This window comes from Ischnura elegans, chromosome 11 (assembly GCF_921293095.1).
Source record: "Ischnura elegans chromosome 11, ioIscEleg1.1, whole genome shotgun sequence".
In the NCBI taxonomy this organism is placed as follows: domain Eukaryota; kingdom Metazoa; phylum Arthropoda; class Insecta; order Odonata; family Coenagrionidae; genus Ischnura; species Ischnura elegans.
Window position 1 is genome coordinate 40,912,209 of NC_060256.1, and position 21,410 is coordinate 40,933,618.

General features: G+C 37.1%; 2 protein-coding genes across 3 annotated transcripts in view; one reads left to right on the forward strand and one right to left on the reverse strand.

Annotated features, from left to right (window-relative positions):
- Positions 1-1,776: 1,776 nt before the first annotated feature.
- Positions 1,777-4,436, reverse strand: LOC124168481. The gene is made up of 3 exons (XM_046546761.1): positions 3,877-4,436; positions 2,130-2,258; positions 1,777-2,043 (listed from the first exon to the last, which is right to left on the reverse strand). Exons 1-3 carry the CDS (start codon positions 4,103-4,105, stop codon positions 1,946-1,948), a joined length of 456 nt encoding a protein of 151 aa, XP_046402717.1. The 5' UTR covers positions 4,106-4,436; the 3' UTR covers positions 1,777-1,945.
- A 132-nt stretch (positions 4,437-4,568) lies between these two features.
- The window catches only part of LOC124168479 (proteasome activator complex subunit 4A-like), a 61,570-nt gene continuing 44,728 nt past the window's right edge, over positions 4,569-21,410 (forward strand). For both annotated transcript variants that reach the window (XM_046546759.1, XM_046546760.1), the window contains exons 1-8: positions 4,569-4,885; positions 5,075-5,215; positions 5,307-5,423; positions 5,506-5,550; positions 8,520-8,733; positions 13,106-13,297; positions 17,175-17,323; positions 17,931-18,137. In XM_046546759.1, coding sequence (XP_046402715.1) covers positions 4,668-4,885; positions 5,075-5,215; positions 5,307-5,423; positions 5,506-5,550; positions 8,520-8,733; positions 13,106-13,297; positions 17,175-17,323; positions 17,931-18,137 — 1,283 coding nt within the window. In that variant the 5' untranslated portion in view covers positions 4,569-4,667. The remainder of the gene's footprint in view (positions 4,886-5,074; positions 5,216-5,306; positions 5,424-5,505; positions 5,551-8,519; positions 8,734-13,105; positions 13,298-17,174; positions 17,324-17,930; positions 18,138-21,410) is intronic.

Here is a 21,410-nt window from a genome sequence, read left to right on the forward strand (position 1 = left end):
CTCATCTTATCATATTTGTAATCCATTTGACTACAATAATGACAGATGAGTCAATTTTGCAACGTTGGTATCTGAAATAGGGCCATAAGCTTTGTGCATTCATGCCAATGCCTATTTTTCGTCAGGAGTTGGCAGGGAGGGCTGGACTTGCTTTGCTTCAAGTGTTTGGACTTTTATCGGCTTCCTTTTGCTCATAGATTATCGCATATTGGCTTTCTTTCGTCAAGGCCTTGATTAAATTTGAATGAAGTATGTGTTGGATTTTGATGGAGTTAACCAATTAAAACAACAAACTGTGAAAAAGAAAGTGGACAAATATTTGGAAGGTGAATGATCGCAGGCCTAAGCCTATTATCTCTGTGGATGAACAATGTGCTGTTGGACCTCATGATAGGCCAAGCCTTAACAGCCTTAGATCTTCTGAACCTTGATTTAGTGTAAGCAAATGTGGGTAGAACAATGAGGGAAGTGCTTAGGCCTTCTGTAGGCATACTGGGGGTGTTGGCTTCTTTGATTTAGGATTTCTTCATTAAATGCACTGAAAAAACAACCACCAAGTGCAATTCTTCTTTAAATACATTTAAACTCTCTACTGGCCCTAGAGCTAACATATGCCCTCATTTGCTGAGCAAACACATGCTGATTAATCAGCAGTTGATTGAAAAAGATGCTAATAAGGGTAGTGTCCTATGGCCATACATATTAATTAGCAAACTTACATGATTAATAGTTATTATAATTATGCAAATGTTTGCCCTGGGCCCTTCCTAGAAGTTAGGATATATTGTTAAATTACACAGTCAACAAATTACTAGAGAGTCATTAATTTTAATTGCAATATTGGAACTATCCAAGAGACATCCTCATCAACTTTGGCATTTTTCATCTGGCCAATTGTCCAGAATAGAAAATGCACTAGTAGGAAAATGACAATATGTCGGGGCAGTGGTATATGAAGAGGGATAGACCTCCCCCCAAAGCCTCAGAGAAATTAAAATAATATTTAAAACTATTGTCTAGTTTTGATGAATAATAACTGCATCTGCTTAAGTTAAAGATCATTTATTGATACTGTAGCAGTGAGACAAGTCGCTGAATACTGGCTAGTGACAAGGAGTCAGGGTGGGTGTGAATGCCCTGCGATGTTGAGACACTACTCTGAGGCCCCCCAATCCCAAAGCATATTCCTAGTTAAGCCTCTGTGTTGGGGGATACATTTTTGTATTACCTAGTTCAGAAATGAACACAGTTTGTACGACTCTACTCTTTACATTGCAAGCAGTTACGACTCGACTCGAGATCAAAATTACTACTCACATATTTCTAAAAGGTTTTTCTCTCAAAATATAGGTAGTGCAGAATTTAGTGGGGAATATTTTAAAGAAGAGCCATTATGACTAGATTAAAACAGACAGATGATGGTCTGGTTTGGTATGAGGGGAGAAGTTCATGAATCTAAAATTTCTTTGCTTCTCAAGCATATATCCATTTCTCGAAGAGTATTAAGTTAACATTAAGTTTAGTTATCTGAGCTATTTACTTGATATTTAACCCAAATAATTACTTAACTTTTAGAATATGTATTTTATTAAATATAAAAATAAATTCACAGGTAAGGAAAGAAAGGGATAGGAACATATATAAGAAAAAGGACGAGGACATCGGTGCTGTGGTAATAAGTTTATATGAAAAAAAGGAATCATGTGATAATGCGGCTTTTTACACTTATTCATATGTTTGTTGTCAATCACTGACAATAGTTATGAGTCGTGATAATCCATTTTATTAGGTTCATATTTACATTATAAATTTATAGTTATGTACCAATAAAACATGTCATTTAATATACATATATGGATACATAGTAAGCAACGAGTTAAATTGTTGGAGGGTGCCATTCTGAATATGAATGATTTCCTTTTTGTGGTATCTTAAGAACTGGATATCAACAGCAACAATCCAAGAGGTAGTGGAAGTCCGAACATAATGGCTCAGGGCTGATTGGACATATTATGTCCAGTGGACAATGTATAGGTAGGTCCTCTGGAGAGATAAATGGATGTTGTATTTCATTTATTTTGCCGTAGTTTTAAAGAAGGTGTACGTTTTTTGCTGCCGTTTTTACTTACCATAAAACCCTGGGCATTCACAGCAGTAGCCGTGAATTAGTACAGGATCGATGGCACAGCTAGCCGGGCATCTGAGAAACCTGATCCCACACTGAGATACGGCCAGGTCCAAACCAAAAGGAAATCCAACTGCAAATCATATTGAAAATTAATGAAAATTTTAATGTACTAAATAATCCATCATTAATTTGATTTCTTCAAAATATAACCTCCAGGAAAATTTATGATCAGTGAAGCAAAGGTATAGGTGAGTTTCAGTTACATACATACATATATGTCATATTCAGTAACTTAAATATGCATCTTAAAAATTTTATATCATGCATCTATTAATAATCACCTATTAAAATTGCTTATGGTCGGAAAGTTTCCTTCGTTTGATAGGGTATTAATAGTCCTTATTCAAGCCAAGCCCTACCATCTAGCAGGGTACTCAATGCTGCCGCCATGCTCGGCAGCAAGCAGTCTGCATCGTAGTGGCATTCATAGCCTCGCACCCAGGTGGCCTCACACAGTAGCAACCAGACATCACACGGACTTTTCCCAGCATTCGTACTTAGCCGTCGCATTTTTGTGCGCTTGAAAATTTTCCCTTTTCATTAAATCGCAAAAAATGGATATTGTCATTTAAAAATCTAAAAGCGTGAAATACATACTCCAGGAGTAATAATCTTTCAATTTAGGCAATTAAAAAAAATAGGAAACCACCCCATTATTAGTTCCTCTAGTAAAATGACCATTGAAACATTCAACAGCTGTAGCCATACAAATAGCGTAGACCTTGGAATCAGTAGATGTCACTTCCATTGCTAAAGGTGAAGCCAACAAGAATCATCTCCCTGGTGGCTAAAAAATGGTGGTGTTAGAAACCTTGACACTTCAGTGCTTGTATCTCTCCAGGTTTTTAGATATCATTAACCAAACAACTTATGCTCTGCAATACTATTCCAATTCTTTCTGTAACGACTTGGTTATTCACAGCACCACTGTTGGTTGAAATATGCCTGAGGGTGCTTCATATATCATCACATTATGAGAAACCACTGACCATGAACTGCAGTAAAATCAGCATTTGGGAAATAGCTTATGGTAACAAATGTGTGTACATATTCTCTTTATGCAATAATGAATAAAAATAAAGCACGGATGCTGCTGTCCCTCTGTGAGGGTGAGCCACTATCATTTTAATCAAAAGGCCTTGGGTACACATGTGACCCACCAAATAAATCAGTACACATCAGTAGGCCTACATGTAGGAACATACATTGAGTGGCCACTTCAGGTTTGAATCCTTTTCATATATGAAGTATTATTATTTCTTTCAGAAAGGTAGATACAGTGGTAGACCGATTCTATTTTCAAAGAGATAGCATTAAATTGAATCTGTGGTTTTTCAGTGATTCAAAAATATTTTCAATGAAATTTTGAGCCAATACCTAACTGTGTTGAATGGATGTAAGGGGAGACACAGCAAAGGGGACCCTATAAATTAGTATTAATACAAACTTAGCCATAAGACCAGAATTTCTCAGGGTAAATATATCCATCAATTACCAGTTTTCAAAAGCCTAAAAATCGAACTAAGTTTATAGCAAAAAATTATGCTCTTTTGCTTGTACGTGGGGAATTAGCCACTTTCAAATTCAGGTTTTCCAAAAATTTTAAATATATCCATTTGACTCTAGGTCAGTCGGACGCAGATTACTTTAAGTTATAATTAACCTAAATTTCTGTAGCATTCACTTACATCTTAGAGGAAGCGATCTTTGAAGCTTTGATGAATGTTTCTGTGCTGGACTTCCAATTGAAATCGTTGTAAGTACTACAACCACAATAATAAAAGAAGTGTATATTTTCTGCATTTGTGGAGGACGCATCTTACTTTCATAGAATATTAATGTAACTTTTTGTATAGATAATGCCTCTTGAGGCAGCTTAATGAAGAGGATGGTTGTATTTTCCATATTTAAAGGCATGATCGCTCTTATCTAGCCTTTAAAAGTGGCGGTAATGGCGGGCTCATTACCACCATGATAAAACTAATGTTAGCCGAGCGGAAACCTGTAGTGGCAACTGATGTTGAGAAATGACAGCTAATGGCTTGGGTCGCGGTGAAGGAGAACAGTTAGGCGATGTTTTTCCTCATTTAGATGAATATGTTAGATTTCGTGGATGATAAAATGCATGAGTCATCGAATATGACTTTTACATTTTACCTCCGATTAGAAGATTATTCAAAGTCATTGTCTTTCTTCAATTTTATGATTGTTTTGCTATGCTTAATTCCATTGGCCCGAAAAAGAGGAAACAAGGAATAAAAGCATCCAAGATTTGATAAATCGGACGTGATAAACATTTTGATGCTATGTTGTTTGAAATTTCGGATTTCCTCCATCATCCATTATGGTTCCATGCGCACCATGGGACACCAATTTAGCAAGTTGTACTGTACAGTGTAGTTTTTTTAATAGTTTTTAAGACACTAAATTTTTGTGACGAATGTTATGTGAATAGAATCGTCAGTGATACATAGTGATTATGGAAGAATTAGATGACAATGCGGATTCGAACAGCACCAGAAATCTGGGCTTTAAGCCACAGAAAGAACTTATTTACAATAAATTGCTGCCTTATGCTGACAAACTAGACGAAGAATCCAATTGTATGTTTGCAGAAATAAAAGCAAACTTAGGAAAATGTGTAATGCAGCGTGAAATTCAACCAGGCTGTGGAATTTGGTGCACCCAACTAGCTAAGTAAGATAACTAAAATCAAATAGAAAATTTTCGTGGATAGTCATTAAAGTGCATATCATGTTCCATGACTACTATCACTATGCCACTTCAGGTTTTTGGCTGTTTAATTACACTACATTACATAAACTGGAAATTTATTTCACTACCCGTTGTATTGTCCAGCTGATTATCTCCTTTTTTCCAAATTAGATATACCAAACTGTATGGGATGAAATTCTCTAAAGAGGACCACATTATTCTCATAAAGTTAATGTACGAGCTTGTGACAATACCTGATTTGGAGCCCTGGATGCTGAATAAGTTTGCACAAGTATTAATTATATTATTGAAGTAAGTGATACATAATTTTTGTGTGTATCTTTGTCTACTCGATTTTTAAGTTCCTGTTGCTTCAATTCCTTCTTTTTTTTAACAATTTCAGAAAAAGACATTTGCTCTCACCGGAAGACTTGGTTCTTGAATGGAGGCCGCTTTACAATGTCTGTAAGAGAATATTAAACACTCGTGACACAACGCTTGGAATCATTCGATATTTTACGTAAGCAATCAAAGGCTCATTTAACATTGTACTAGTGGGAATTTTCGAACAGGAATTGAATGCATTTTCTATCTCCTTGCAGCACACTTGACAGCACGCTGGATGGAATGGTTCATGCAGCTAAGTTGTGAGTATTATAATTTCTATTTTTACTGGGGTTTATATATGTTTGGGGTCTTCAGTACTCTTTAAATTTATGAAAAAGCAATGTGTAACTAATTGACGTCCGTGAATTGTCGTATATTTTTAGTATTTGTTTACAACCTGTGACACTTTTTATGAAATTTATGGAGTTAAAATTTAAGTATTCTTGAGATACATTCATGGTGTAATTTTGGATTTACTTCAATTATATTAGTAGTCTTTCACCAAAAATAGATACTAAGGAATCTCATGGGCTGATGTGAAATCATTTGATGTTGTGAGTATTAAAGCCATTGCATGTTAATAACTTTAAAAATGCCTAAAATTATTTTGCCTTTTTGAATGCAGATGCAGAAGTTCTCAATGGTTAATTCAGTTATCTACCTACAATACTCATTCCTAAAGTCAGGGCCACCCAGATAGGGCAGACTTCCCTAGACCACAGAGTCAAGGGGGATATTTATCTGTGGGGAAGGGGGGTCTCACACCCAAACTCTACCCTGAGCCACAAGAAGTCTGTGGGTGGCCCAGCCTAACGTTATGGATTAAAGACTAGATTTATGAGATCTTTAGTATAGGGTTTTAAATAGATATGTTTTCTTACATTGGAAATTTGTCAGCTCATTGTAGCCTGTCAGTTTTTTAATCAATATCATCAAATGTTGCTCACTGTGGCATCACAAATCACTCTATGGGGTAGATAGGGTAGCAGACAGTTGCCCTAATTTGAATCTAAATGCTGCAGAGAAGAACAGTGAAAAAGGAAGAAATTATACCAACCATAGTCCTGGGCGATTCAATTAAAAACCTTATGCAAGTGCAATAATTGCAATATATGCAAGTGTTGGAGGGAGAGAGAGTTGTGATAGGACAAAGTGGAGTACTTCTCACTTCAGACTGCATTCTTATGCCTCAGCACCCACTTCCCCTAGATTACCAGGTGTAAGTATTCCTCCACCGTACTAGCTATATAAGTCATGATCTCCAGGTGGGCTGCGTCGGAGAGCTGTGTCGAAGGGAAGCGTTGAAGGGCATCGTTCGAAGGACAGAGTTTGGAGACAAGAGTTCCGAGACTTAGAGTCTCCGAGCCTTTTGAGTCAAAGGGCTTTTGGCAAAAATCCTTGTGTGAAAAGTCCTTAGCGATAGAAGTTCTGGGAATAAGTTTGGGGGAAGTTCGGAGGAATTTCTGGGGGGGAGGTACCAGAAATTATTGGAAAGGGGTACACCAAAAAATATCACAGCCAAACCAAGTAAGGCCTGAGAATTAGGTGGATGAATAAGGCATTCACATTCAATAACCTGAACTGTCAAACTAGCTGTAGTTGGTAGTGGCTATGATGTGACAAAACTCTACAAGTCTGAAGTCCTTGTCATTTACTCGTGGTTAAAAGGCAAACGTGATTTTTCTGATGCATATATGTAATTGAATAATTGAATAGGATTTGAATTTAATAAGATTATCTGGTTGCTGTCACATTATTGTTAATATAATGCTCTAAAATAACCCCTTTTTCATCTCATGAAGAGTAGACATGACTTTCTCAGCAGACTGTGAGTGCAGTATTTCCGTATTTTTGATGTTGAGTTGTAAGACCATTCTGTGCTCAACCTTGTTGTTTCTGAGTTGCTGCTTTCGAAATTGCTGCACCACTCTTACAATTGCTGCAGCAAGGGACTCGAATCACCAAACTGAGCTGTGAATCTGCTATGAATTCGTATTGGTTTCATACCTTCTCTACTCAAAAAACACATTACAGGTCACGGCTGTAGTAGATTATTTGTTTTGGACACTGCTGCATTCTCTGCCATTGCAGAATCACTCTGTCACCCTTAGATCATTATTTGAACATCATAAACCTCTACTGCTGACTACTGAATGAATCATACAATTTTTTGCAATTCTGTAGCACTTTAAAGGTTTTGATGTGAATCCCCCTCATGCATAATTTTAGTTAGTAGATATTTGTACCCTCTCCAGAATGATCAACTATGATGTGAAGATTTATTTGACTAGAGAAAATAAGAAAGAACACCGCATCTTTTAGCACTCTTCCATATAAACTAAGGCTTAGATGAAATCATAGGAGGAAAATGCGATGCCAAAGAAATGACGTATTTTTAGACCTGCTTTGGTTAAGCTTTGCAGTAGAATGGTGCCTCAAGAATGTTACAGCTGCATCATTGGCTGTACATGTTTGTAATTCCTGAGACGGCCACAGAACTCTGTATGAGGACTGAGACGTATTGTCAAATCAGCTTTTAACCTCTTATGGGCCAGTTAACCTAGTAGCTGGTAGGTGGCAGCTAGGCTATATACACCTCGTGATGTGTGTTGGATACTCTATGATGTATTACTTTTTCTTAACTTTTAACATTAACTTTTCTTGCCAATGTATTGAACAGCGGTCAGTAACTTTCCAATATCCTTTTCTTGAAAAGGTTGAGGACAGTGGCATAGTAAGGGGGTGAGGTTCGGACACCTCCGAAATATTTAGACGTAAAAAAAAAGAAGCATGCTCTAATATATTAAATTAACTAATGCTCTTCAGTCTTTTCTAGCCTTACTCACCTATTTAAAAGAGTTTGAAGGTCCAGACAAACTACAGCACCATATTTATGTTTCTTTGGATAAAACACAATTACTTAGCTTCATCATAGAAGAAAGCGAAATAATGAAAAATCATGACTTTACAAAAGATCTTTGAAAAGTGAAGTTATTCCGATTAACAAAAGTGTTAAAATGAGTTTAAAACACTCTACTTAGTACCCTTTTTTTCGAAAATACCCAGGTTTTAGACCCCCACTTCCCCACCCTCTCCCCAAATGAAATTCCTGGCTACGCCACTGGTTGAGGACCTCAATATTTCATGAATATAGTTCAAAATATGTAAATTTCATATGGCATGATACATTTAAAACAGATGTTAAAATCTATATTTATATTTTTGCCAGGTATTTTCCTCCGGAAGCTACACAAGAGATGTTGGATGAATGGAGACCTCTACTCTGCCCTTATGACTCACGCCTCTGCCACACCATGACATACCTAGAGTGGTTCCTTCCTGTGACCCTCCCTCCCAGCAAGGCACATTTAGGCTACAAGCTCTGGTTTGAGGAAATGATGATGTTTTGGGAAGTCTGCCACAATGGAACCCAGTGGGAAGGGGTGAGAGTTTAAAGTTTTGCTAGGGTGGTCTTTATCTTTTGTACACAATGCATTCCTGAAAGCAGCAAAAGTTAAAATGTAGGAGAATCAAGCAATGAGTTACATGAACAGTCACTTCAAAAGTCGGTCCACAAACGTGGTGCGGCGTAGCCGTCTCCCCTATTTTCCAAAGTCGACCTTTGCGTATTGCTTACGCTTATGCGTTCCTTGTGAACTGGAGATAGATTTGACTTGATTGGGTTGCGCAAATGGTTCAGCTTGACTATTTTAACCCTCGCCAAGAGTCCCAAGCATGATTTCAGAGCTAGGAAAGCCCAGTGAACCCTTCTCCCCTCAGCCAAACAATTCCACCATCGAAGAAAGCGGAGAAGAATTTAAGGTTTTTCCAGCTAGTAACCCATCGCGCCAGAAAGAGAGAGGAACATCTGAGACAGTTGGTAGTACTCCAATATTTTTTTTCTCCACATCATCTTGTGAAAATAGCGTAAATATATACGCCAATGTTAATATTGTTGTTTGCATCACAGCTACCATCCATGCTCGCGTTCACCTGTGATGGCGGTGAAGGATTTTCAGTCATTTTTCATTGTCCACAAGTGAAATAGCAGTTACTCCTCAAGTTTAAGTTTATTTAATATTATTGGCAGGCTTCTAGACCATAATGCTTCGTACGACATGTTGTCCTCTTTCTGAGAATACTTGTACATTAGTATTTTTCGGTGTTATTTTAAGAAAGATAGTGCAAGCTACATCAGTGTGGCATTATGATCGTGAGTCAACCATTTATGGTGGTCATGGAATAACATAATTTACCTGCCTTTCTGAAATGAAAAAGGGAGGTTATTTGATTATTATTAAAGGTATCCTGAAAATGTTGGGTTACATGAAAGATTTTACGAATAACCCTGCCTGCACCCCACCCAACTTGAACTTACCACTTTAATTAACAATAAGGCCGATTTGTATTGGGCCCTTTTCATTCTGTCCATATCATTACTTTCATCCTACCCTTCCCCCCTTACGAAATCTCTCCACTATGGAAAGCATATCTTCATTTCTTTTCCTCTCCGTCCATCTCACCTTACCGTTCTTTTTTATTCTCACATCTAGATGCCTTCATTCTTTTATTGTCTCTCTTTCGTCGGCGTCAGTTTATATTATCAGTATATTTGGTAGCTAATAAATATAGTTTGTATTAATTGTGCAGAATTAGTCAACAGGTGTCCAACATGGTATATGTTTATTGGATGAAAATTATGCAGGCGTTAGTTTTGTGTTTGTAGGAATATCATCAGTATTTGTTCACCCGTAACAACATGAGTGCACTTCGGCAGATAGAGGGAGGGGAGAGGGGGCCCCCAGGCACCTCTCGGCGCTTAAAAAATGTATAAGATTTTTAATATGGTTACCATTACGTTCGTTTTTTCGTACAGTAATTGTATCTTGTTTATAATTTTACATATGAGAACTTTAATGTTTATAATTTTACATATGAGAGGTTAGTTGCCTGTCAGTCTCTTGTGCCCCCCGTGAAAAAATCCTTTATCCACCCTTGTGTGTCTAAGTTCTTTTATTGCTGTGAAACCACTTATAATTGATAATGTGGAGGATGTTGACATGCATGGTATAACCAGGTGCCAATTATGACTGATTCTAGCAGAAAAAAGAAACGAAAAAGGGGAAAGACAATTAGTTTGACCTCTCAATGAAAGGGGCAAAGATACAAGATATACTAAATGTGCCCTAAAATAAAAAAAATATGCATACAAGGCATTTAATTAATACTTCTGATGGTTTTTTTAATTATCGAAAATATATTCATGATAACTATTTAGATATTCTAAATATCGATTAACATGAAGATGTGGGTTAATAGGGTAGTTTCCTTCATCAAAGAAAACAAAAGGCATTGATTGTGATTCGTTACCCACTAGTAGTGTATTCGTAATATACAAATTATTTGGTTTTAGAAATCCCAGTTTAGACGAATGGCAATCGTCAATTTTAACTGCATTTGTAAAAGGCCAGATTAGCGCCCATGCGATGCCACTCCACGTGACTTCACAGGGACCTAGTTTCTATTCGAGTAGATAGGAGTTTTACATCATCTGAGATTACCAATGCATGTATGAGGCACAGAGCTCAGGGAAACGTGTCTTAATAATCACCTATTAAAACTGGCTAAGGTCGGAAAGTTTTCTTCGTTTGATAAGGTATTAATAATCCTTATTTAAGCCAAGCTCTACCTGCTGGCAGGGTACTCTGCTACCTGCTAGCAGCCTGCATCGTATCAGCGCTCAAAGCCTCGCCCCAAGGTCACCTCACACAGCAACAGCGGGAACCAGAATGACGTCACACAGGGTTTTCCCAGCATTCATACTTAGCTGTCGCGTTTTCGCGTGCTTGAAAATGTTCACTTTTCATTTAATCGCGAAAAATAGATATTGCCATTAAAAATCTAAAAGCGTGAAATACATACTCCAGGAGTAATAATATTTCGATTTAGGCAATAAAAAAATAGTAGGAGACCGCCCTATTATTTAATGATACCTGGAATATAATTAGTATTATTTAAATATTTGCTTAGGGAATGTTAGTAACTGCTGGAATAAATATCATACCGTAGTAAACATAGCAATTTATCCCACATTAGTATTTTTGCTTTCTCTTGTGATGAGACACGCACAGAACTGTTGTGTAATATATATCCCAAGAAAGTTCTAATGAATAATGAGTGCACGTATCAGAGTGCCGTTAAAGTGTCTATAATACTTAAAAATAGAGCAATATGTATTGATGGTGTTTGGTAATCATGTGTTAAAGGCATAATCTAGAAGGTTATTTTCTAGGCAACTTTCAGAATCCTCTTTTAGACGTAAATTCCGATTTTCATTTCTTCCTTATGTGTGCATTGCGGCACAAATACGTCTCAGTATTTCTGAGTATGAGCCAGACTACTCAGACTATCTATGTCAGAATACTATTAGGATTAGGATTGCATGACTGAGAACTTATGCTTCGCCTTGTGTTCTGGCACAGGGAGCCGGGGAAATCGCGTAGAATTTAGGAAACGTGAAGAATGCCTTGGTAAGACTTCGCGGATGGTGAGAGTAAGTCAAATTGGCCCTTTCAAGGCATAGAAGGCTGAGGTAATACCCAAATATCAAGCTCACTGGAAAACATAGTTGCTTGCTCTGGACGTGGAGACCGACTTTTGAAAGTGACTGTACACTATAGGATTACATCCCCAAGAAGCAAAATAAACATAGTACAGTTGAGGACCTCAAATCCAGAAAGCTTGGGACCGAAGGGCTTCGGGATTTCTGGTTTTTCTGGATTTCTGGTCTTCATAGTATATTTAGTAAATTAATTAATTTATACATGTGCTCAGGCTCTTGTACTTGATATTTGATATCCTTACGTGTCCCTGACAAGGTTCTTAGCGTATGTCCATAGTATGTGCTAACTTCCTACTCATCCCAGAACAAGGCTTGGAGAGTGGTGCCATGAGGTGGCAAGTCAAAACACTACGCAGAGGAATTTTCAAATGTTCTGGATTTCGGGTTTTCCGGGTTTCGGAATTCTGGTTTGAGGTCCTCAACTGTATAAACTTATTCCCCATGATCGTAATAATAGTGTGATGATAATAGATCAGAGTTAGCAGTTATTTTAATAAGCCATGAGGGTTGATGTGTAATAGCATGAATTGAAAGAAAATTTCAATGGATTGATTTATCGAAAGTTTTGGTAGTGTACAAAATATCATTAGAAATTGGGCTTAATTTAAGTTTTTAGAAGGTTGAATTAAATCCTGGGAAGGAACTCTCCTTTTAGAAGTAGGAGTACCCCCTGAGGGTATGTGGTCCCATGTGCTTCACCCTCACATCCCCCTCTACCAAATTCTCTGTGTAAAGCCATGCCTACTTATTGCTTTTATATATCCAAAAGATGGAATTTTGTATACAAAAATCAGGTAAAAGGAGTCAATCAGGAAAGTATGAAAGAGTGAATTCTGCTTAAGTCAAAGATTGCCTGTATTCATGTCTTCATTTACATATCCTATCCAGTGGAACTGGAGAGCCACAGAACCAGTCGTCTTATCACTTAGAATAACAAATCTTCCCTGTACATGTAACTGTCATTGGGACTTGAAAAAACTGTAATTGTGAACTTTTATTGTATCAGTTATTATAGGATCTACAATATGCACCATTGTAATATATTGAAGTATTTTGGCAGAATATTTACTTCTTTCAAAAATTTCATGAATGCTATTAATATGATAATGGTGTATTGACACAGACTTATCTTCTAGAAGTTATACTCATTATTTATTTTGAAATGAACTAATATGCTTTTATTTTGCTTACAGGATATCATGTGGATAATGGCCCGACTGGCAAGTAGCAACATTGGATACATTGACTGGGAGCCCTACATACCCCTCATGTTCTCTCGATTCATGCATAGTCTGAGTCTTCCAGTCTTCTACAAACAAACACCTTCAACCAAGCACCATAAACTGGATATGTCAGCCATATGCTTATGGATAGTATCTGTCTTAGTGAGTACCTTAACCCTTCCATTCCCAAGCGGCCGATATATCGGCCGCGGCCTTCCTACCCAATACGCCCAAGCGGCCGATTAATCGGCCGCTTGCTTAGAGCAATATTTCACATAAACTATGATGTGTTATTATTTAATTTATTTTTATAATGAATGTATACATATTTTTCTATCCTTAGGTATTTTTTATATAATTTAATTTATACTTTTGATATTTTAATGGACGCTCTTTCTTTAACTCTTTGTAAAATCTGACTCATTTTGTCGAAATTCTTATGCCACTTTATAACTAAGCGAAATTAGAAAATTTGTACGTCATTGTTGCTAACTATCGTTTATAAGTTATATTGAGGATAAATTTTAATAAATATTCAATTGAAATGTTCTTTTTCTGTAATTTTTTATGTAAACTGACAGCTTATTGAACTCCTTTTTTTCCTCTCGTAAATTGCCGCCACGGCTGAATAATGACCTTATGATGTTCTCAACAAGCTTAGGCACGCTTTTACGCGTGATTTATTGTTATTCACTTCACTACATCACGTTTGTCTTTATTCGTGTAATACACTGGTGCGTATGACTCCGCTCTTTCCACGACGTAACATTTTATCTAACCTCTAATCTCCCGCCCGCTGCAATTATATTTCGACGTCTCCTTATTACAATCAAATCCTTTTTCGGTATCGACATATATTTCAAAGGAATCGTCTTATCTGACTTACATTATTACATTTTATTCACAAGGAAACAATACTTCTTGTTTACAGGAAGAGTACACTAAGGGTAAGATTATCGTGCGTGGCGCGCGAATAAAATGTTTTCAGCGAACCTCAGCAAGAGGCTGAAGGCAAGGAATTCGGCAAGTCGCCGAATAGTTGCCGTGAAAGTGATGGCTTCACAGTTTTTTATCCTAATCTTCCTTATCTACATAAGTGATTCATTGTGTCACTGCTTTGCTGACACCTCTTTTGTGGGCAACTTCTGAGAATGCGTCATCAGTTACAAATGTAATGGTTTGCATGCGGGGTCCTGACGGCTTAGTTTGCATCAACTCGCGCGTATCAGAGGTCGGATACTTTTCTTCGCGTTGTGTTTTCTGTGCATTGAGTCACTTGAATTTGCGATAAGTTCATCATTGCAGCGAAATCTGCGTATAAAAGTCTTGTGCCTTTTTTTAGTGGTGTGAGTGATATTTTTCAAAATAAAAATCACCAATAATGGCTGGACCATCACGCGTAACGGACAAGGATATTTTGGAAATTTTAGACAGTTCATCCAATCAAAGTGAATCAGACTACAACGAAAGTGACAGTGAGTCGGGGAACAATAGTGATGGAGATCAGCATTCGTTTCAGTCTTCGGGTGAGCTGGACACTGACGAAGACAGTGACAACGGAGAATGGAGGGAAGTACAAGCTAATGAAGAACAAATACCCACTAAGTTCAAGTTCCAAGAAGTAAGTGGACCCAAGAAAGTCCCACCACCTAACTCGCCACCAATTCTTTATTTTAGACTTTTTTTACGGACCTTCTTTTGAACCTCTTCGTCACTGAAACAAATAGATATGCAAAACAAAACATTACCTCTCATTCAGGAAGATCATCACCACCACTGAAGTGGGAAACAGTTACAATTGCGGAAATGAAAGGATTCCTAGCCTGTATTTTGAACATGGGAATTATACGGAAGCCCACCATAGCTTCATATTGGTCGACTTTGCCTTCTCAGAGTACCCCTTGGTTCAGAAAAATGTTTCCGCGGAATCGCTTCCAGCAAATTTTTCGATTCTTTCATTTGGTTGACCCTAAAAAATGTACGGCCCGTAACGATCCCAGATATGACCCTTGCATCAGGTATCAACCCCTTGTTGACCATGCAAATAATGTATTTAGATACCATTATACCCCTCACGAAACTCTGAGTGTAGATGAAAGTCTGGTGGGGACAAAAAACCGTACAAGTTTGTTGCAGTACCTGCCAAATAAGCACCATCACCGCTGGGGAATCAAATTTTGGAGGCTGTGTGATGCTGTATCAAACTATTGCTTAGGTTTCTTTACCTACAAAGGTAGATCAAATGATGAAGAAAGGATGGAGGTGAAGGAACATGGCCTGGGATATACAGTGTTACTGAAACTCCTTCAGATGAACAATTATTTATACAAAGGCTACCATGTTTTTGTGGACAATTTTTTTATGTCAGTTCCCTTAGTGAACAAACTTTACCAAATGGGTACATATATTACAGGAACTGTTAGAAAAAACTGAAAATTCCTGCCCGAGTTTTTCAAAAAGAAGTTCACCGTTGGGGAAAAAATGTTTTGCCGTTCCGGCTGTATTCTAGCCAGTGCATTTAGGGAAAAAATTTCTCAAAAAGGACCTGTGATCCTTCTTTCAAGTAAGGCGACTGCAAGGAATAGTGAAGTGACAAAATTGAGACAAGGCCGCGAGAAAAAAACTGTGAAACCGGAAGTAATTTTGGAATATAACAAGTACATGGGAGGTGTAGACTCTTCAGACATGATGCTCTATGTATATTTAGATGAAAGGAAAACATTAAAATATTGAAAGAAAGTAGCGTTCAACATTATTGGTAGGATGGTTTTGAATAGCTACATAATATATAAGGAAAGTTTCAAAGAACCTGGAAAGCCTCTGACAAGACTTATGTACACAGTATAATTGAAAACTTAGGAGCTGAGTGGTTGAATTTCAGGGAAGAGTGCGAAGTGAGGGGCCATATTTCACCAGGAATAAGGAAACTGGGTGGGAGAAAAGAATACAGATGCTGTGTCTGCAGCACAAAGGAACAAAGAAGAAGATCCAGAACAGTGTGCGTCAGATGCAACAGGGGTTTGCATGGGGAGTGTTTGCGTAAGCATAAGTGCTAAAAGAGTGATTGTGAACAAAAGGAAAAATTTATTCCTACGTGATATTTTAAACGTGAAACTAATCAAAAGTGTACCTATGTACTTATTCCATTAACAACTTGAACAAATAATGAAAAATCCTCCGTGAAATAATTTTCATCATAATTTGTTTGCCCTCGTTTTTATAGAAATAACATTGCATATGTAAGTCATTCATTTGTTTAAATAAATGCAATGTTAACATTTAAACAATTCCTTTAGCTTTAATTTAAAATAGCAATAATTTGTATTATTTAAGACCTAGATATATAAATATATACATATTTCATTGTTTTTTTTACAGAAGACTGGCTTAGGCACTGCTCAAAAGTGATTGTGACAGATTTAAACAATTAAATTTTTATGACAACAATTTTTTTGTTTATGCTTAAAAAATTAGATAGATCTATCAAAAACTAAATTTTTAATGTAACTCAATTTTCAATAATAGCAAAATGAAAAAAATACTATGAATCAATAAGCCATAAAGTTAAGTTTTTCGTAAAAACATTTTAAAGTATTAATTTTATAAATTTATTAATGCAAAACTAAAATTTATATGTAATGATAATTAACATTTTTGAAAACGTCATTTATTTTTACATATGTGTGATTTTTTCCATGTCTATAAAACCTAAAATAAATCCATGAGAATTTTTAAGAAAAGTACTAATAATTTCATAAAAAAACCCTTGGGAATTTTGGGTATGCACATTGAAAAATGCTTGGGAGTGAAAGGGTTAATTTATCAATAAGTGCGTACTATCAGTCAAAATAAGTTTTACAACCTATGGGGTGGTACCACAGTTGCTATCATTGAAAATGGAGCTTTATCTTTCTAGGCATATTATTCCTAGATCTCATTGCAGCAATGAAAATTCAACATAGTAATAATGCATGTGAATGTTTAACGGTAGGCTTTTGATTAACTGTTTGAAATTTAATGTTATCTTTTGTCTTTCCAGGGTGGCAAGAGTAGTGCACAGACGTATTTGGATCAATTTTTGAAGGCTCTTACGTCTTACTTTCACCCTGCAAATTTTGGAAGGTGGCTCGGGAAATTGAAAGAACTCCTCCGAAAACTTCCATCCTATTTCATTCAGCGTTTGCACACGTAAGTCATATTTAAGCCATTCTGCCAATTAGTAATTTGTGAATAATGTGGCCCACTTAATTTCCATGTACATATTTGTTCCACATTTTCACCTTTAGGCCAAAAGCACTGATTTAAGATATTTATTTTTTTTTCATTCTAAAATGATGGGGATTGTAGTCATTAAAAAAATTCAGTTGCCTTTTTAATCACGTTGATTTTTTTTAAATTCCATGAAGCTTAACCTTCATAGTATTTTATGTTTAATTCTAAGACGTTGTGGAATTGTTTTGTTAAAAGTCATTATGTTATTCAGTTTGAGTTAAAGCAATTTATTTTTCTGTCAGAATAAATTAGCCCTTCTAGTAATGTCTTTCCCCAAATTATATCAACTATGATAGAAATGCCACTTGGCTGGGTAGTGCTTTTTTCGCATCTGTATATTTGAGTTTCTTGGTTACATATTTATGGTGTCCAGTGATCTGAAATCCTGGATTTTATTTCAAGGTGTAGTTGGGCTATTTACTCCCATTCAAGTGGCTCTAAATGGTACTTAATTGTCTTGCTAGTGTCAACATTTATTCATGTTTTGGGTGTAAATGAACATTTTTGAAAATTAATTTGATAGGGAGAGGTACAAGCAGCCATCATGGGAGAACCAAATTCCAGAAAGTCATCTTTTGACTGAGGAAGATATTACTAGATTCGTTGAATCTGTCAAGAGTGTAGCTCTTCAGGCCATGTTTTGCAAAGTTGGAGCAAATGAAGTTAGCAGTGCATTTCAACATCTGGCTAGTTTACGCCCAAAAATCATCCTTCCTCTTGTTCTGAACAGGTGAGTACACATCTGTACAGGAAAATCATGTGTTTGTGTATACTATTCATTTGTCGTCAGTGGAAGCTCTATGCAGCAATGGCTTATGGGATATGAGTAAAATACACAATAGAAGTTTTGTTGCCACTGATGATTATTGGTGAAAAGTAAAGGTGAAAACAGAGAGTCCCAAGCAGTTTATGGAGGTATTTAATGCCAAATATAATATGAAATAGCAAGTAGAAGTGGTGGAGGAAGGGGAGGGCTGAGTGGGTTTAGATGTGTGAGTTTAGGGTACAGAAAAGGGTGACCTTTGTGTGGGAAAAGAGGAAGAGAGGGTGTAGATACGGTGGAATTCTAGGTGAAGGGATTAAGACAAGCCATATTAGCTATCGTAATAGCACTATGGAAATTCTGAAGAAATATACTAGACTTTTCACCAGATCAAGCCTGAAAACACTCTTTATGAGCAATTGAATGTTCTGCTACCTTTTAAGTCATTATTTTTCATTTATTCATAAATAAACTTCGTTTGTGAAAGTGAGGCAAAATTAGGTAGAAAACACCCATAAACAAAGTTTATTTAGACTCAGTGGTCCATGAAACCTTCAATCAATTTTTTGTCATGTATAAATATCAAAATTGAGGCTTTTGTTTATGTTAGTCAGAAATTTTTTATTTGAAGGGGATTAATATTCTGATAAGAAAAACTTTTTTCCCATCGTGTACCTTGGCTTGAAAAGTTTAGTTATAGATTTAGATTTAATGTGATAAAAAATCGTCTTCAGTAGTATTAATCCGTAAAACCTCCTATTAACAAAGTCTTAGCCCCAGTCCCAGGCCATTTCCATGTGTAATAAATGGAGAAAACCTCCTGTAACGAACCTCTATAATTTCAAAACTTCCCCGTAACAAAGTATGCATGTATGCTCTAGTTGGGATAATGACCTCTTTTTAGCAAAATTGTTATCTCAAAATTTATTTTACCCTTTGTTTATTTGCAATTTTACTTCTAAATTTCACCTTGTTTACAAAATTTTCTCTTTAATTGTGCTTTTATTCTTGTTTTTATACATCTGATTGGGTGTTGCCTTAAAGGTGGGCCTTAAACGAACTACATTGTGTGGTACAAGGTTAAGATGTCCTGCAATGCCCTTAATCATCGTAAATTGGAAGTGTAGTGCTGGAAAAGCAATTCCTGTAGGAATACAGTAGACTCTCGTTAATACGAACAACGTTGTTACGAAGTTCTCGTTATTGCGAAGCAAACCGTTGGTCCCGTCGAAAAGGCCTATCCAAGCTATAGTAAAAGAAACGTTATAACGAAATTTTCGTTTTTACGAACTTACGAACCTATGTCCCGGTCCCGGCGGTTACAATATGAACTTTATTACGAAGTTGCACGCACAAGTCATGGTATTTAGGTGGATATTCACTACACTTAAGTTTCAACAATTGCGTCACGTTTAAATTATTCTCGTTTACTGTGCCTAAGAGCGTCAATTATGGTTCTTTATTCAGTTTACACGCAACATCATATAACTAGCTTCATTCCTGTGTAGTCAGGGTGCCCTACTCATAACCGTTCGTAGATAGGATGTACAGTCAGACCTCTTCCTATGCACATTCGATTTACGAATTTTCAGAGAAACGAGCTTTCAAAATTTTCAAATTTCAAATTTGGCGCCTTTCCATTTGGCCGATACTACGCGGTGTGGCGCTGGGAAACTCTCACTGTGATCATGATCTGAATAAGGTATCAATGAAAATGGTGTGAATTTAAGAACTGTTCATAGTTTCGCCCGTTCTTCGTCACCGCGGGGAGCTATTTTTTTGGCTCCGAATGCATCGCAGGCCCCGCTAGATCAGTTCGCCACAAGCGTGAGTAAGCGCATACGTGTAATGCAGTGTTGCATCCCGCAGGATAACCTTACTCTGCGATAAATTACATAGTCCGGCTGGCGAGGGTTGTCCGATTACGGCACAATAGGATGGGCGGATAATCCTGCGCCAGCACGGTTTAAAGCCAACCGCTGTCCCCCAAACGCACCTCACACCCTCGCCTAGTCATACAACGTTGTCAAACGCATAAACGAACACCGAAATAAGCCTGATCCACCAAAATAACCGCATTCTTCGAATCACAGAACAAGTGATTATTCCTCTAGGTCCTTGACGCTCGTCGTCCCTTCCGGATATTTTCTTCACGGAACACTTTGTAAGCGTTTCCATTTCTTACCTGGCAGCCTTGCCCCCTCCCCGCACATAAACCATTTTGTCTGTAATTGGACAACTCTCGGTGGCCGGACTGTAATTTTATCAACCTAGGAACAAGGTCTTGGGACGCATCGAGTTTGAATATCGGAGTTCATGTATTCGGGAAGATATCAAACCTCGATTGCGTCATGGCGCAGTCTTCTGTTGAAAAACTGAAACGCATTTTCCGGTTTAAATATATTTCCGCGTAATTTAATCGCGTGTATAATACACTATTCCTTTCGACGATTCCTAAAAGAAACGTTCTTACGAACTTCGTTATTACGAACCTCCGATTTTTCGGTCCCGTGAACTTCGTAATAACGAGAGTCTACTGTATACAGATAAAGATTTGTGTGCCAGAATCAGGTAAAAGACTCGGTCTCTGCTCACGTAATAAAGCATGTATGTCCAGACTGGGTTCATTCGTCAATATTTTTATTATCATAGATTGTGACAGTGATTGAAAAATAAAGAGAACAATATAGTTTTTCATTTTTTGATCTGTCTCATAAATCTCGAGCTGTTCAAGGTGAAAAATTGATGACTTATCCATTTCTGAGAATAAGTTAATGACGTCATTGACTTTTTCTGACCATCTCACTACTTCTCTACTGCTCCTTGGCCATGCTCATCCATCTCGTTGTTTCTATTAAATATCTAGGGATTCTTCCTGTTGAGAGTTGGGTCTGTCTAAACTCGGATGATGTCACCAACTCACGAAAAGTGGGCAGCAAATTTTGCTTTATTTCGTTTTAAAGTTATGAGAAAATGACTGAATGGTAGTTTTTTTCTTTCCCTTCCATCCACTGAATTCTTCAGTAAATTCTTGCAATTTTGAGTCTCAGTGAAGGACCCCATTGTTATTAATGTAATCTGTCATGGAACGTCCGAACAGGAGTTCGCTGCAGCTTCAATATTTGTGACTCACCTCTTCAATCTACCTGAACTCTTTGCACAACCTGTGACATCGCAACTTGCAGATACTATCCTTGTACCAAATCTCCTTACAATGAAGTCACCAATGTCCTGGTCCCG

What these genes read in the sequence shown, in the direction of transcription:
- LOC124168481 (XM_046546761.1), bottom strand. Translation starts at nt 4,105, where the DNA reads ATGCCTTTAAATATGGAAAATACAACCATCCTCTTCATTAAGCTGCCT. An exon ending in AAGATCGCTTCCTCTAAGAT is followed by an intron (nt 2,259 to 3,876) that starts GTAAGTGAATGC and finishes TATGATTTGCAG; the next exon opens with TTGGATTTCCTTTTGGTTTG. An exon ending in TGAATGCCCAGGGTTTTATG is followed by an intron (nt 2,044 to 2,129) that starts GTAAGTAAAAAC and finishes TTATCTCTCCAG; the next exon opens with AGGACCTACCTATACATTGT.